General features: G+C 47.5%; 2 protein-coding genes across 5 annotated transcripts in view; one reads left to right on the top strand and one right to left on the bottom strand.

The window, feature by feature from the left end:
- The window catches only part of sars2 (seryl-tRNA synthetase 2, mitochondrial), a 189,583-nt gene that overhangs the window by 82,186 nt on the left and 94,161 nt on the right, over positions 1-13,236 (bottom strand). The window lies entirely within an intron of this gene.
- LOC137353024 (inositol-tetrakisphosphate 1-kinase-like) overlaps positions 1-13,236 on the top strand; it is a 56,466-nt gene that overhangs the window by 30,089 nt on the left and 13,141 nt on the right. For all 4 annotated transcript variants that reach the window (XM_068018935.1, XM_068018934.1, XM_068018936.1 and 1 more), the window contains 4 exons: positions 5,668-5,793; positions 7,610-7,727; positions 9,239-9,337; positions 10,479-10,519. In XM_068018935.1, coding sequence (XP_067875036.1) covers positions 5,668-5,793; positions 7,610-7,727; positions 9,239-9,337; positions 10,479-10,519 — 384 coding nt within the window. The remainder of the gene's footprint in view (positions 1-5,667; positions 5,794-7,609; positions 7,728-9,238; positions 9,338-10,478; positions 10,520-13,236) is intronic.

The following is a 13,236-nucleotide window of genomic DNA, read 5'->3' as shown; positions in this document are numbered from 1 at the left end:
TCGGGTCCTCAGCCAATTTACGCACAGCAAGGTCCCATAATCAACAAAGAGATAAATGACCAGATAATCTGTTTTTAGGTGTTGGTTGAGGTATACGTCTTGGCCAGGACACCAGAGAGAGAACTGCCTCACTCTTCTAATAGTGACACGGGATGTTTTATATCCACCTGAGAGAGCAGACAGGGCCGCCTCAGTTTAACAGAAATGTCCTAAGTTCAGTTTCCCTGTGAGTACAGAGTTAGATAATCTGAGATGGAGCTGTACATCAGGCCTTGGCCACCTTATCGAAGGAGGTTTCCCAGGCCTTATCCCTGTCCAGTTAATCCTGCTGGTGAAAGCCAGGATGTGGAGACTCCAGGAAAGGCTGTGAAAATCAGCCAGCCAATCAGAAACCGTAACCCAGCACAGAAGGAGGCCATTCAGCCCATCGTGTCTGTTCTGGGGGGGGGAGAAGGGAGAAGCAAAAAGAAAAAGAGGGTTGTACAGAACTGGAGTATTGCTGGAAAAAAAAAGAGACATGCTGTTGAACCGTTTCGTCTTGCACTCATCAGGATAGACATAAGAATGCCAAATTTAAAAGGGAGCAGCAATTATACTGTGAGAAAAGGGTATTCATTGGTTGGCACATTGACTCTGGTCAAGGCATTGCCAAGGAGAATGCACCAGAGAACTATAGTCCCCCATACTTCTGTTTAATCCAAAAAAGGTGCAACGCCATGTTAGCATGCTAAGAATTACACTAACAACAGATTTAAGATTATCAGTCGAGCTCACAATGTGGCTCACCTATGCTTGCTAGAAACTACATATATTCATGCTCAGGGACCTGTCCTCTGCAGGCAAAAGGAACATGGCCAGTTGTTGTATCTTTTTTGAATTAAACAAAAACGTGGGGGGCAATAGTTTCCTGGTGCATTCTCCATGGCAATGCCTCAACCAATCAACCAGTTAGCACCCTTTTCTCATGCAGTATAAATTGTTGCTCCCTTTGAAACTTGGCATCCTTGCATCTGTCCTGATGAGTGCAAGACAAAAAGTTTCGACAGCATGTCTCTATTTTTCAGCGATTTAAAAAGAAGGTTCTTTTTAATGAGCTGGATCACATGAGTATTATAGGACAAATCTCCATGAGGGACATTTATGAATGATCTTTGTTTTCCACTGGGTGCGGCATTATGCACTATGAGCTAAGTTGGCAATGATTAAGCAAGTTGATTGATACCAAAGTGGTGATTCTGAGCTGTAGTCGAACCGTTTCTGGAACCTGTCCAAGGTTCTCAATGCCAGGCTCAGCCAAGTGGTCCGTAAAATTTTTTTTAAAACTATCTATCCAAACAATTGGCAAACAAAAATAATTTCTAAGTCTTTAAGAGGAGAGCTGTTTTGTTGGTATCGAGTGCATCAGGTTTATTCAGGAGCAAAGGTGGTGGATACAGTAGCATAGTGGTTATGTTACTGGACTAGTAATTCAGGCTTCCGGACTAATGTGGAGAAATGAGTTCAAATCCCACCACAGCAGCTGGGGAATTTAAATTCAGTTAATTAAATAAATCTGTAGTTGAAAAGCTGATATCAGCATTGTTGATCATGAAACTACTGGATTGTCGCAAAAACCCAACCAGTTCACTAATTCCCTTTAGGGAAGGAAATCTGCCCTCCTTACCTGGTCTGGCCTATATGTGACCCCAGACCCCCAGCAATGTAGTTGACTCTTAACTGCCCTCTGAAATAGCCTAGCAAGCCGCACTATTGTATTCAAGAAAGTGGCTCACAACCACCATCTGGAGGGCAATTTGGGATGGGCAACAAATGCTGGCCTTGCCAGAGATGCCCATATCCTCTGAATAAATAAAGTTGGTACCTTTACCCTATTGGCAGACTGGTACTGCAGCTTTTACAGGGTGTCTATACACACAGGGCAGGGGTACTGGATGACACAGTGCCAATTGCTGTGTAGATCAGGCAGCTGTGTGCTTTGATTAAAATGGTTTGTTTTGATTAATGTTAAAACTATTTAAACGATTGATGAAAATAGACACATGTTGTCGAAGCTTTTCATCTTGCACTCATCAGGACAATACAAAGAATAACCAATGTAAGAGAAAACATAAACTTATACTGTATGAGAAGAGAGTGCTGATTGGTTGGCAAGTGAACTCTGGTTCATTCCTCAGGGCAATGCCTTGACCAAAGTCAAGCTGCCTGGTTTAAATTTCGAACAAATTTTGGCGGTTAACTGTCAGTCAGCGTAAACCGGTGCATTCTCCATGGCAATACCTCTACCGATCAGAGTTCACTTGCCAACGAATCAGCACTCTCTTCTCATGCAGTATAAGTTGTTGTTTTCCCTTACATTGGTTATTCTTGCGGATTGTCCCGATGAGTGCAAGACGAAAAGCTTTGACAACATGTCTCTATTTTCAGCAATCCTCAAATTCTGTACTACCAAACGACTATTTAAACTATGCTTGATAATGTTTGGTCACTAAAATGTCAATACTAGGTCCAATACGAAGGGCAGGTGTATTGCCCTGATATGGGGGCAGGAGCAGAGGTGGGTATGGGTGGGTGCATAATTTTGTGCCGTGAGCACAAAGCAGCAGGTAGTCAATTGAGGTAATTATAAGGCCAATGAAGGCCATTGATCAGTGCCTCCTATTGGCCCTCCAGTTTCACGAGGCCGCCCACCCGCCGTCCTTAATTGGATGGCACGCTCCCCCTCTGGTCACTAACTGACCAATCCAGGCAAATTCGATGTCTGGTGACCGCTCCTGACACAGTTCGGCGTTGGGACCTGCATTTGACCCTGAGGTCGGGGTCCCGACCCACATTGGGAAAATTTTTCCCTAAGTGTCGGCCATTGCTCGGTAGGTAGCTCCCTACTCTCTGAGTCAGAAGGTTGTGGGTTCAAGTACTACTCCAGAGACTTGAGCACGAAGCCGAGGCTGACACTGGGAGTGCTGCACTGTCGGAGGTGCCGTCTTTTGGATGAGATGTTAAAACATCTGCCCTCTCAGGTGGATGTTAAAGATCCCACGGCACTATTTTGAAGAGCAGATGAGTTCTCCTCAGTGTGCTCGTCAAACCAACATCACTTTAAAAAAAAAACACACAAATGATCTGGTCATTTATTTGATTGTTGTTTGAGGGAGTTTGCTGTGCTCAACCTGGCCATGCACAGCAAGATACCACAAACATTATACATTACAACAGTGACTACCCTTCCAGAAAGGTACGTCATTGGCTGTAAAGTGCTTTCGGGATGTCCTGAAGTTGTGAAAGGTGCTATAGAGATGCAAGTCTGTCTCAAAAAAGAAACATTTCTCTTTTTCTCAGTTTCCCTTTTTTTCTCCCTCCCTCTCTCCCTTCCCTCTCGCGCACTCTCCCTTCCCTTCCCCGTCTGCAATCTGCCCTCTCCCTTCCCTTCCCGAACTGCAATCTGCCCTCTCCCTTCCCTTCCCGAACTGCAATCTGCCCTCTCCCTTCCCTTCCTTCCCTCCCCACTGCCCTCTCCCTTCCCTTCCTTCCCTCCCCGTTGCCCTCTCCCTTCCCTTCCGTTTCCACCCCCCCCCGCTGCCCTCTCACTTCCTCCACCCCCCCCCACCGCTGCCCTCTCCCTTCCTTCCCCCCCCTCCCCGCTGCCCTCACTTCCTTCCCTCCCTGCTGCCCTCTCCCTTCCCTTCCCCCCCCCCGCTGCCCTCTCACTTCCTTCCCTCCCCCCCGCTGCCCTCTCACTTCCTTCCCTCCCCCCCGCTGCCCTCTCCCTTCCTTCTCCCCCCCACCCCGCTGCCCTCACTTCCTCCCCCCCACCCCACCGCTGCCCTCTCCCTTCCTTCCCCCCCACTCCCTGCTGCCCTCTCCCTCTCTCGCTGCCCTCTCCCTTCCCTTCCCCCCCCCCCCCCCACCACCCGCTGCCCTCTCACTTCCTTCCCTCCCTGCTGGCCTCTCCCTTCCCCCCCCCCTGCCCGCTGCCCTCTCCCTTCCTTCCCCCCGCTGCCCTCTCCCTTCTCTTTCCCCACCGCCCCCCCCCGCTGCCCTCTCCCTTCCTTCCCCCCGCTGCCCTCTCCCTTCCTTCCCTACCCCCCCCCCCCCCCCACCCCGGCTGCCCTCCCTTCCTTTCCCCACCACCCCACCCCACCCCAACCCTGCTGCCCTCTCCCTACCATCCCCCCCACCCCCCCCCCCAGCTGCCCTCCCTTCCTTTTCCCCCCCCCCCCCCGTTGCCCTCTCCCTTCCTTTCCCCCCCACCCCGCTGCCCTCCCTTCCTTTCCCCACCCCGCTGCCCTCACTTCCTTCCCTCCCTGCTGCCCTCTCCCTTTTTCCCCCCCCTCCCTTCCCTCCCTTCTCTCTTTCTGCCCTCTCCCTGCCTTCTCTCCAGCACCCCCCCCCCCCCGCACCCTCCACCCTCACACGGTCTCTCATTCCCTTCCATCTGACTTTACTGTGGCTGATCTTGTCCTGTTCTTTGCTACACAGTTGTGCATTTGTATAGGTGCAAAGAGCCAGACTTCAGCCAAAAGTGGGAAAGCCAGGAGACACTGACCGCCCAAATCTGCTACAGGAACTCTGTTCGCATTGAAGACTGGAATTTCATTCGGCTTTCACTGGGGCCCAGTGTGGGATGAAATGTTCTTTTTTTAAGAAAAAAATTCAACCGAAGACACAACACGGGACACGTGATCACTTGCATAGTTACAGCACTGCAACCTGTAAAGTAACGCCACACATTATCAGAGGCAGGCAGCTCCACAAACCCTGTTTGTGTTTGTTTGATGACTCTGTACGATGCTGTCCAGGTGGCTTGATTAGTTGGGAGCTGAGAGCTATCACTGAACCACAGATGATACTTCGGAATGTGACTCCTCAAAGTTTCGAAGACCTCGCTGATAAAAATTTGATTAGTATGAACATTGTAAATCATTGACTCTGCCAATATTGCCTCGACAGGCACTTTGACTGTATGACTCACTATAGAGTCATTATGGCACCAAAGGAAGCCTTTTGAGTCCACGCTAGCTCTCTGTTGAACAATCCAATCAATCCATTACCTTGCGCTTTCCCCGTAGTGCTTCAAGTTTATTTCCCTCAAGTGCCCATCCAACACCATCCTGACTTGGAACTATATCGCCATTCCTTCACTGTTGCTGGGTCAAAATCCTGGAATTCCCTTCCCAACAGCACTATTGGTGAACCTACACCCCAAGGACTGCAACTGTTCAAGAAGGCAGCTCATCACCACCTTCAAGTGCAATTAGGGATGGGCAATAAATGCTGGACTAGCCAGTGACGCCCACATCCCTCCCAAATGAATCAAAGAAATTTCCTTTTGAAGTCATTGATCTTCTCTGCTTCCACCACCCTCGTCGGCAGCAAGTTCCAGGTCATTACCACTCGCTGTGTAAAAAGGTTCTTCCTCACGTTCCCCCCAGCCCCCAGCCCCTGTAACTCTTGCCCAAAACCTTCAATCTGTGTCCCCTAGTCCTTGCACCACCAGCTAATGGGAATAACTTCTCTTTATCTGTCTTATCTAAACTTTGTCATAATCTTGTGCACCTCTGTCAAATCTCCCCTGATGGGATTCGATGCAGTCAACATAACTTTGCTGTGGCTTAACTTTGTAGAGAGTTAAAAGTCTTTTTTTTGTCTATTGTGGCTGTTGTCTTGCAGGTTGATCTGACCAAATCAATCGAAGAGCAAGGACCCTTTGATGTGATCATTCACAAACTTTCAGACTTGATGGTGGAAGCTGATCAACAGGACCCACAGTCCCAGCAACTCATTCAGAAATTTCAGGTAAGCGAATCATTAGCATTATTCCCCCCACAGCACCCCTCCCCCCACCCCCAATTGATCCATACAGCACAGAAGGAGGCCATTCAGCCCATTGTGGCTGTGCTAGCTCTTTCGGGGAGAAAACTATTTAATTAGTCCCACTCCCCTTTGCTCTTGCCCCATAGCCCTGCCAATGTTTCCTTTTCCAGTATTTATCCAATTCTCTTTTGGAAGCTACTATTGAATCTGCTTCCACCGCCCTTTCAGGCAGCACGTTCCAGATCACAACAACTCGCTGCATTTAAAAAAAAGTTTCCTCATCTCCCCTCTGCTTCTTTTGCTTGTTAACTTAGATCTGTGTCCTCTGATTACTGCCCTTTTTTTTTTCCTTATTTGCTCTATCAAAACCGTTTGTGATTTTAAACACCTCTATTAAATCTCCTCCTCTCCTCTTCTTTAAGGAGAACAAACCCAGCTTCTCCAACCTCTCCATGTAACTGAAGTCCCTCTCCAGTTATATTTCCTGAGTGAGTGTATGGTAGCGTAGTGGTTATGTTACTGCACCAGTAGCCAGAGGCCTAGACTAATGATCTCGAGACACGACTTCAAATCCCACCACGGCAATTTAAATTCAAATCGTTCTGGAGTAAAATAAGTAAGGGTGACCACGAAACTATCAGATTGTCGTAAAAACTCATCTGGTTCACCAATGTCCTTTTAGGGAAGGAAATCTGCCATCCTTACCCAGTCTGGCCTACGTGTGATTCCAGACCCACAGCAATGTGGTTGCCTCTTAACCACCGAAAGTGGCTTTAAGAAGGCAGCTCACCACCACCACCTAGGAAGGTAGTTAGGGATGGGCAATAAATGTTGGCCTGGCCAGCGACACTTGGGCTCTCTGAATAAAAGACCAGCAAGGTAAGGGATGGGAAAGGTTTGCATTATCAATAACAAAGACTCCCAACTTTATTGTCACATGGACTAGATTAAAGCCCTCTCAGAAGTGCCATTCCCTAATTATACTAACATGATATCCACCGCCAACTCATCCTTGTGGCTAGTCCGAGGGAGCTAACCCACAGTGAATTACTAAGTTGAATCCCTCAGAGGTCCTTTCTCTCCACTTAAAATTTTTTGTGCCCTTTCCAGTTGCCACCTTCCATCAAATTATTAATTGAAATGGAGAAACCCCTTTCTACATGGAGTGGTTGAGGCGACTAGTGTAAATGCATTTAAATGAAAGCTAGATAAGTACATGAGGGGGAAAAGATGAGATGAAGTAAGATGGGAGGAGGCTCATGTGGAGCATAAACTCTAGCATGGACGAGTTGGGCCAAATGGTCTGTTGGGTGATGTACATTCTGTGAATTATGGGCAGGTACCTGCTGTTGAATGATCCCCCGAGGAGCTGGACCAGTCATTCCCAAATTCGCCTTCATCCCTTTAGCCTGTTCTGTCACTCATCTGCATACCGGCTTAGACATGGTGTTGAGGATGGAATTATTCCCATCGGTGCCCTTTCCCCATGAAAGATCCCACAGCAGTATTGGAAGAAGAGCAGGGGGGTTCTTCCTGGGCCCACCTGTTATCTCTCAAACAACACCTTTTATAAAAAAAAAAATACCAGATGATCAGGTCATTATCACATTGCTGTTTGTGGGATCTTGCTGTGCACAAATTGACTGCTGCGTTTCCTACATTACAACGATGACTACTCTTACAAAAAAAAAGTACTTAATTATCTGTGAAGCCCTCTGGGACACCCTGAACTTGTGAAAGGCACTATAGAAATGCAAGTTTTTTTTTCTTATGACTTTTTTTAACCCTTCAATTCCAGGATTATGTTGAAGCCCATCCTCAGACCATCTTGTTGGATCCCTTGCCTGCCATGCGAAGACTCTCTGATCGGTTTCAGTCCTACAAACTTATTCAGGAGCTGCAGGCCTTGGACCAAGGTTGGTTTCCCTCCACCCCTCCCCCGCCGCAACCCCCTCCCAACCCCCGAATGGGTGCGGTTGGGTTGTGGGTTCCAGCTCCACACCGGGACTTGAGCTCACAGGCTTGAGCCCCTGGTTCAGCGCTGATGGAGTGCAGCTTTGTCAGACGTTCCCATGTTAAATTGAGGCGTCAAAGTGAGATCCTGCCTGCCTGTGCTGGTGGGCTTGTGTCTGCACTTGGCACAGGAGTGCAGAGTCATTCTTTACAGTGACTCGGCCAACATTCCTCAACCACACCCAGCAAAAGCAGATTAACCGCTCATTCCTCTGTGGCTTGTAGGGTTGGTTCTGGTACAAAATGGCTGCCGTGTTTGCTCACATGACAACACTTGCTCGTTTCTTTTTCGGTCAGGCTTGTGGGCAGCCTAGCAAATAGCAAGTTACAACCTACAAGGAATGCAGCTGGTCAGGAGTTGCGTAAGACATCCGACATTAGGCCGCTTTCAAAATGGCTCCTTCCGTATCACTGTTGTTAAGGCAGCTCACCACCACCTTCTCAAGGGCAATTAGGGATGGGCAATAAATGCTGGCCTAGCCAGCGACGCCCACATCCCATGAATGAATTTTTAGTTATGGGGCAGTAAGCAAGGGTTGTTAACCCTACAGGATTGCCCTGGAGGCTCCAGGAACTGAATGGTAATCTCCTGTTCTCTGATGCAAGCAAAGTCCAGGAGGGTTGTCATCAGGAATTTTCAAAACTTTTTTTTGAACCTCTTTTGTTTACTAAAACTATGGGCAAGGAGTGGTGAGAAGGGGGGAAAGTAATGAAAGACTTTTTGACTGACGGTCCAGAATCAAGTGTCTGTTTGCTTTCCAAAAGGGTCATGGGACTGCCTGGATGGACATTGGCTGGAGTGTAGGGGGTGGGGCAGTTGGGGGCACCAGCTCATGTGATGAAGTCTCCAGGAATACGCCTGACCCAAGGTGGCAACCCCCATGATGAGGCTACCAACCCTATTTTGAGGCAGCCATTGTCCATCAGTGGCAGGAAAAGGAAGGGGAGAAACGACCCCCACTGACAGTTAACAACTCTGTTTACAATAATGGACAAGTGGAGTCAAACGGACAGGTGAAATCTGCCTAATTTCTGGCCTTAAATCTTTTTTTTTCTTCTCTGCGGATTGTTAGCTGCAAGTAAAACCCAGTATTGAGTAATGCAATTGAGTAATGGCTTGTGCAACCTGTCCAGGGGCCTTGTCAGCTTTTCAGTATTTCTGGAGTGAATTCTCATCACCTGACAGTGTGGCAACCTGTTTGTAGTCTTTGCCTCTGATGTTCTTGTGTTCATGGAACGGTCAAGAGTACCATACCCCACTGCCCCTAGCCCCCTGACACAGCCGTTGAGGCTGCACGACTTGTCTGTTGTCGCTCACAGAAATTGGAATGGAATTCTAGTATGGGCAACTCCCGTTGGGATACTCGTTTCTCGGCCTCATTTCCTGAGTTTTTTTTAACTTTCTACATTCCAGATAATCAGTTCTGCAATCCTCCATATCTGGAGCTGGCGACAGGAAGCCAGAGTGAGATTCTGCATCTGATTAAAGAACAAAAACTGACTTTTCCGCTCAGTAAGTATCTGTTTCTGTGTGTCTCGGTCACTCTCCTCGTCTGTATATGTCCTCCCACCTTCCCCAGCCCAAATCTCCTTCATGCCCCCCCCCCCCGACTCTCCTTCATCCCCCCCCACCCCGACTCTCCTTCATCCCCCCCCACCCCGACTCTCCTTCATCCCCCCCCACCCCGACTCTCCTTCATCCCCCCCCCACCCCGACTCTCCTTCATCCCCCCCCCACCCCGACTCTCCTTCATCCCCCCCCCACCCCGACTCTCCTTCATCCACCCCCCCCCCGACTCTCCTTCTTTCCCCCCCCCCCCCCCGACTCTCCTTCATCCCACCCCCCCCTTCATCCCCCCCCGACTCTCCTTCATCTGGGAAGGTGCCAAAATGGGTGTGTTACCCATAGATCGAATGCCCTCTCCCCGTGTATAACACACTCCGACCTGCATACTATCCTGTTGGGTCATTGAAGGAAAAGGGGAAAATGACAGGAGAGCTTTACCGATAAACTTCCTTTTATTAAACGCAGATCTTTAATAAATCCTCATTTTTTTTATCAAGTGTGTAGGTGAGCATCTCTAGGTTTGATCCCAGCTAGTTCTGAGCCAAGTAATTTAAGCCAATGGGACAGTAGGGGTGCTACCATTAGCCTCCGAGCCACTGAAAGGGAGGGTGTGGGTGCTTACATCCAGGGTTCCTGCTCCTAATCGCTGCCCAATGCACCCAGCTTTCCAGCTGTGTAGGCTTCAGGATTGTGTGTAGGCTTCAGGATTGGGCCTTTCTGTGGCCAATATTTATCCCTCAACCAACATCATTATAAATTGGTCAGTATCACAGTGCTGTTTGTGGGATCTTGCTGTGCACAAGTTGGCCGTGGCGTTTCCTATACTACAACAGCGACTACACTTCAAAAGTACTTCATTGGCTGTAAAACGCTTTGGGATATCCTGAGGTTGTTGAAGGTGCTGTGAAAGTTCTTTGTGTTCATTGTGGGATCACTGGTGCAGTTTTATTGATATAAGAGGCACAGTGACATTTTCCGAACTTTCAGACTCCCCCTTGCTCGGGAATGCTGCTTCATTCTGACCCCGTGTTACTGAAGCGACGCTTTTATTTGATTGAATTTAATTTTTGATTTTCTTTTTTTGCAGTTTGTAAAACCAGGGTTGCACAGGGGTCAAGTTCCCATGATGTGAGTAGAAGATTTAACACACAAAAATCATATCTATATTCACATTTGGGTGCAGTAAGCTCCTCTTATCAAAGTATTTACCAACCTTGCATGTCGCGGAACAGATGTGAGTGCTTTTGGGATCTTATCCGTGATCATTAAGTTTGTGATTTGAGGGTTAAATCCAATAATATCTCAGAATCACAGAATTGTTACAGCACAGAAGGAGGCCATTCGGCCCTTCGTGTCAGCACTGGCTCTCTGAAAGAGCAATTCCCTCAGTTCCATTCCCCTGCCTTCTCCCTGTAATCCTGCACATTCTTCCTTTTCACCTAACAGTCTAATTCCCTTTTGAATGCTTCAATTGAACCTGCCTCCACCACGTTCTCAGACAGCGCATTCCAGACCTTAACCGCTCGCTGTGTGAAAAAGTTTTTCCTCGTGTCACTTTTGCATCTCTTACCAAATACTTTAAATCTGTGCCCTCTCGTTCTCGAGCCTTTCACGAGTGGAAACAGTTTCTCTCTATCTACTCTGTCCAGACCCCTCATGATTTTGAATACCTCGATCAAATCACCTCTCAGCCTTCTCTTCTCCAGGGAAAACAGTCCTAACTTCTCCAATTTATCTTCATAACTGAAATTCTTCATCCCTGGAACCATTCTCCGCAATCTTTTCTGTACTCTCTCCAATGCCCTCACGTCTTTCCTAAAGTGCGGCGCCCAGAACTGGACACAATACTCCAGCTGAGGCCGAACTAGTGTCTTCTACAAGCTCAACATAACTTCCTTGCTCTTGTACTCTATGCCCCCATGTTCTTCCTACTAAAATGAATCACTTCACATTTCTCTGCATTGAACTTCATCTGCCGCCTGTCTGCCCATTCCACCAACTTGTCTATGTCCATTTGAAGTTCTACACTATCCTCCTCACAGTTCACAATGCTTCCAAGTTTCGTATCATCTGCAAACTTTGAAATTGTGTCCTGTACACCAAGGTCTAGGTCATTAATATATATCAGGAAAAGCAAGGGTCCCAACACTGATCCCTGGGGAACTCCACTACAAACCTCCCTCCAGCCTGAAAAGCATCCATTAACTCTTCGTTTCCTGTCACTCAGCCAATTTTGTATCCATGTTGCTACTGTCACTTTTATTCCATGAGCTACAAGTTTGCTCACAAGTCTGTTGTGTGGCACTGTATCAAACGCCTTTTGAAAGTCCATGTACACCACATCAACAGTATTGCCCTCATCAACCCTCTCTGTTACCTCCTCAAAAATCTCCAGCATGTTAGTTAAACATGATTTTCCCTTAAGAAATCCATGCTGGCTTTCCTTAATTAACTTGCATTTGCTTATGTGACTATTGATTTTGTCCCAAATTATTTTTTTCCAGAAGTTTTCCCACCACCGAAGTTTAACTGACTGGCCTTTAGTTGCTGGGCTTATCTTTACAGCTTTTTTGAACAAGGGTGTAACGTTTGCAATTCTCCAGTCCTCTGGCATCACCCCTGAGTCTAAGGAAGACTGAAAAATGATGGCCAGCGACTCTGCAATTTCCACCCTCACTTCTCTCAGTATTCTTGGATACATCTCATCTGGTCCTGGTGTTTTATCCACTTTAAGTACAGACAGCCTATCTAATATTTCCTCTTTATCAATTTTAAACCCCTCTAGTGTCTGACTTACCTCCTCTTTCACCATTGCCTGTGTTGCATCTTTGTCCTTGGTAAAGACAGATGCAAAGTATTAATTCATTGCGGCCCTCTGCCTCAATGTGCAAATCCCCTTTCTGGTCCCTAATCGGCCCCACTCCTCCTTTTACTATTTATATGTCTATAGAAAACTTTGGGATTTCCTTTAATGCGCCCCCCACGTTCCTTCTGTACTGTAACCATTCTATGATTCATCTCCCCCTGGCTTTTTTGTTACAGATCCTTAATCTGCATTCTCTGGTTACTGACTTTCCTGCCAGTGCAAGCAGTTTCTCTTTGTCCTTTTGCACACCTCTATTAAATCACCCCTTAATCTTCTGTGATAAGGAGAACGATCCCAGCTACTCTTGTCTTGTATGCCTGGTGCCATTCCAGTAAATCATCATCTTGCACCCTCTCCAAGGCCTTGCCATCCTTCCTAAAGTGTGGTGCCCAGAGTTGGACAAAACACACCAGCTGAGGCCTAATAGGGGATTTACAAAAGACCATGGGTGAAACACACACACGGCTGAAAACAACAACTCTCTGACCTAGAGTTATGAGGTACTGTCCGCAGCGGGCACACAAGACACTTTCTCTCTGTGGCAATGGGCAGTAACAGCATAGCAGTCACTGATGGGTGACTGAGCAGAGATCTATGCGGAAGGGCTAATTGGTTCTGAGGTGACACCAAATTGAGTCCAACAGTTTATTTCAAGCACAAATGAGGATTGTTTAACATCAGTAATGTGAGTCTAACATCAGTGGTTGGGAAGCTATTGGAAAAAATTCTCAGGGACAGGATTAATCTCCACTTGGAGAGGCAGGGATTAATCAGGGACAGGCAGCATGGCTTTGTCAGGGGGAGATCGTCTCTAACTAACTTGATTGAATTTTTCGAGGCGGTGGCTAGATGTGTAGATGAGGGTAAAGCAGTTGATGTAGTCTACATGGACTTCAGTAAGGCTTTTAATAAGGTCCCGCATGGGAGATTGATTAAGAAGGTAAGAGCCCATGGGATCCAGGGCAATTTGGCAAATTGG

Source organism: Heterodontus francisci, chromosome 40, assembly GCF_036365525.1.
Source record: "Heterodontus francisci isolate sHetFra1 chromosome 40, sHetFra1.hap1, whole genome shotgun sequence".
In the NCBI taxonomy this organism is placed as follows: Eukaryota; Metazoa; Chordata; class Chondrichthyes; order Heterodontiformes; family Heterodontidae; genus Heterodontus; species Heterodontus francisci.
The sequence above is the reverse complement of the archived record's forward strand: the minus strand, read 5'-3'. Positions and strand labels throughout refer to the sequence as shown.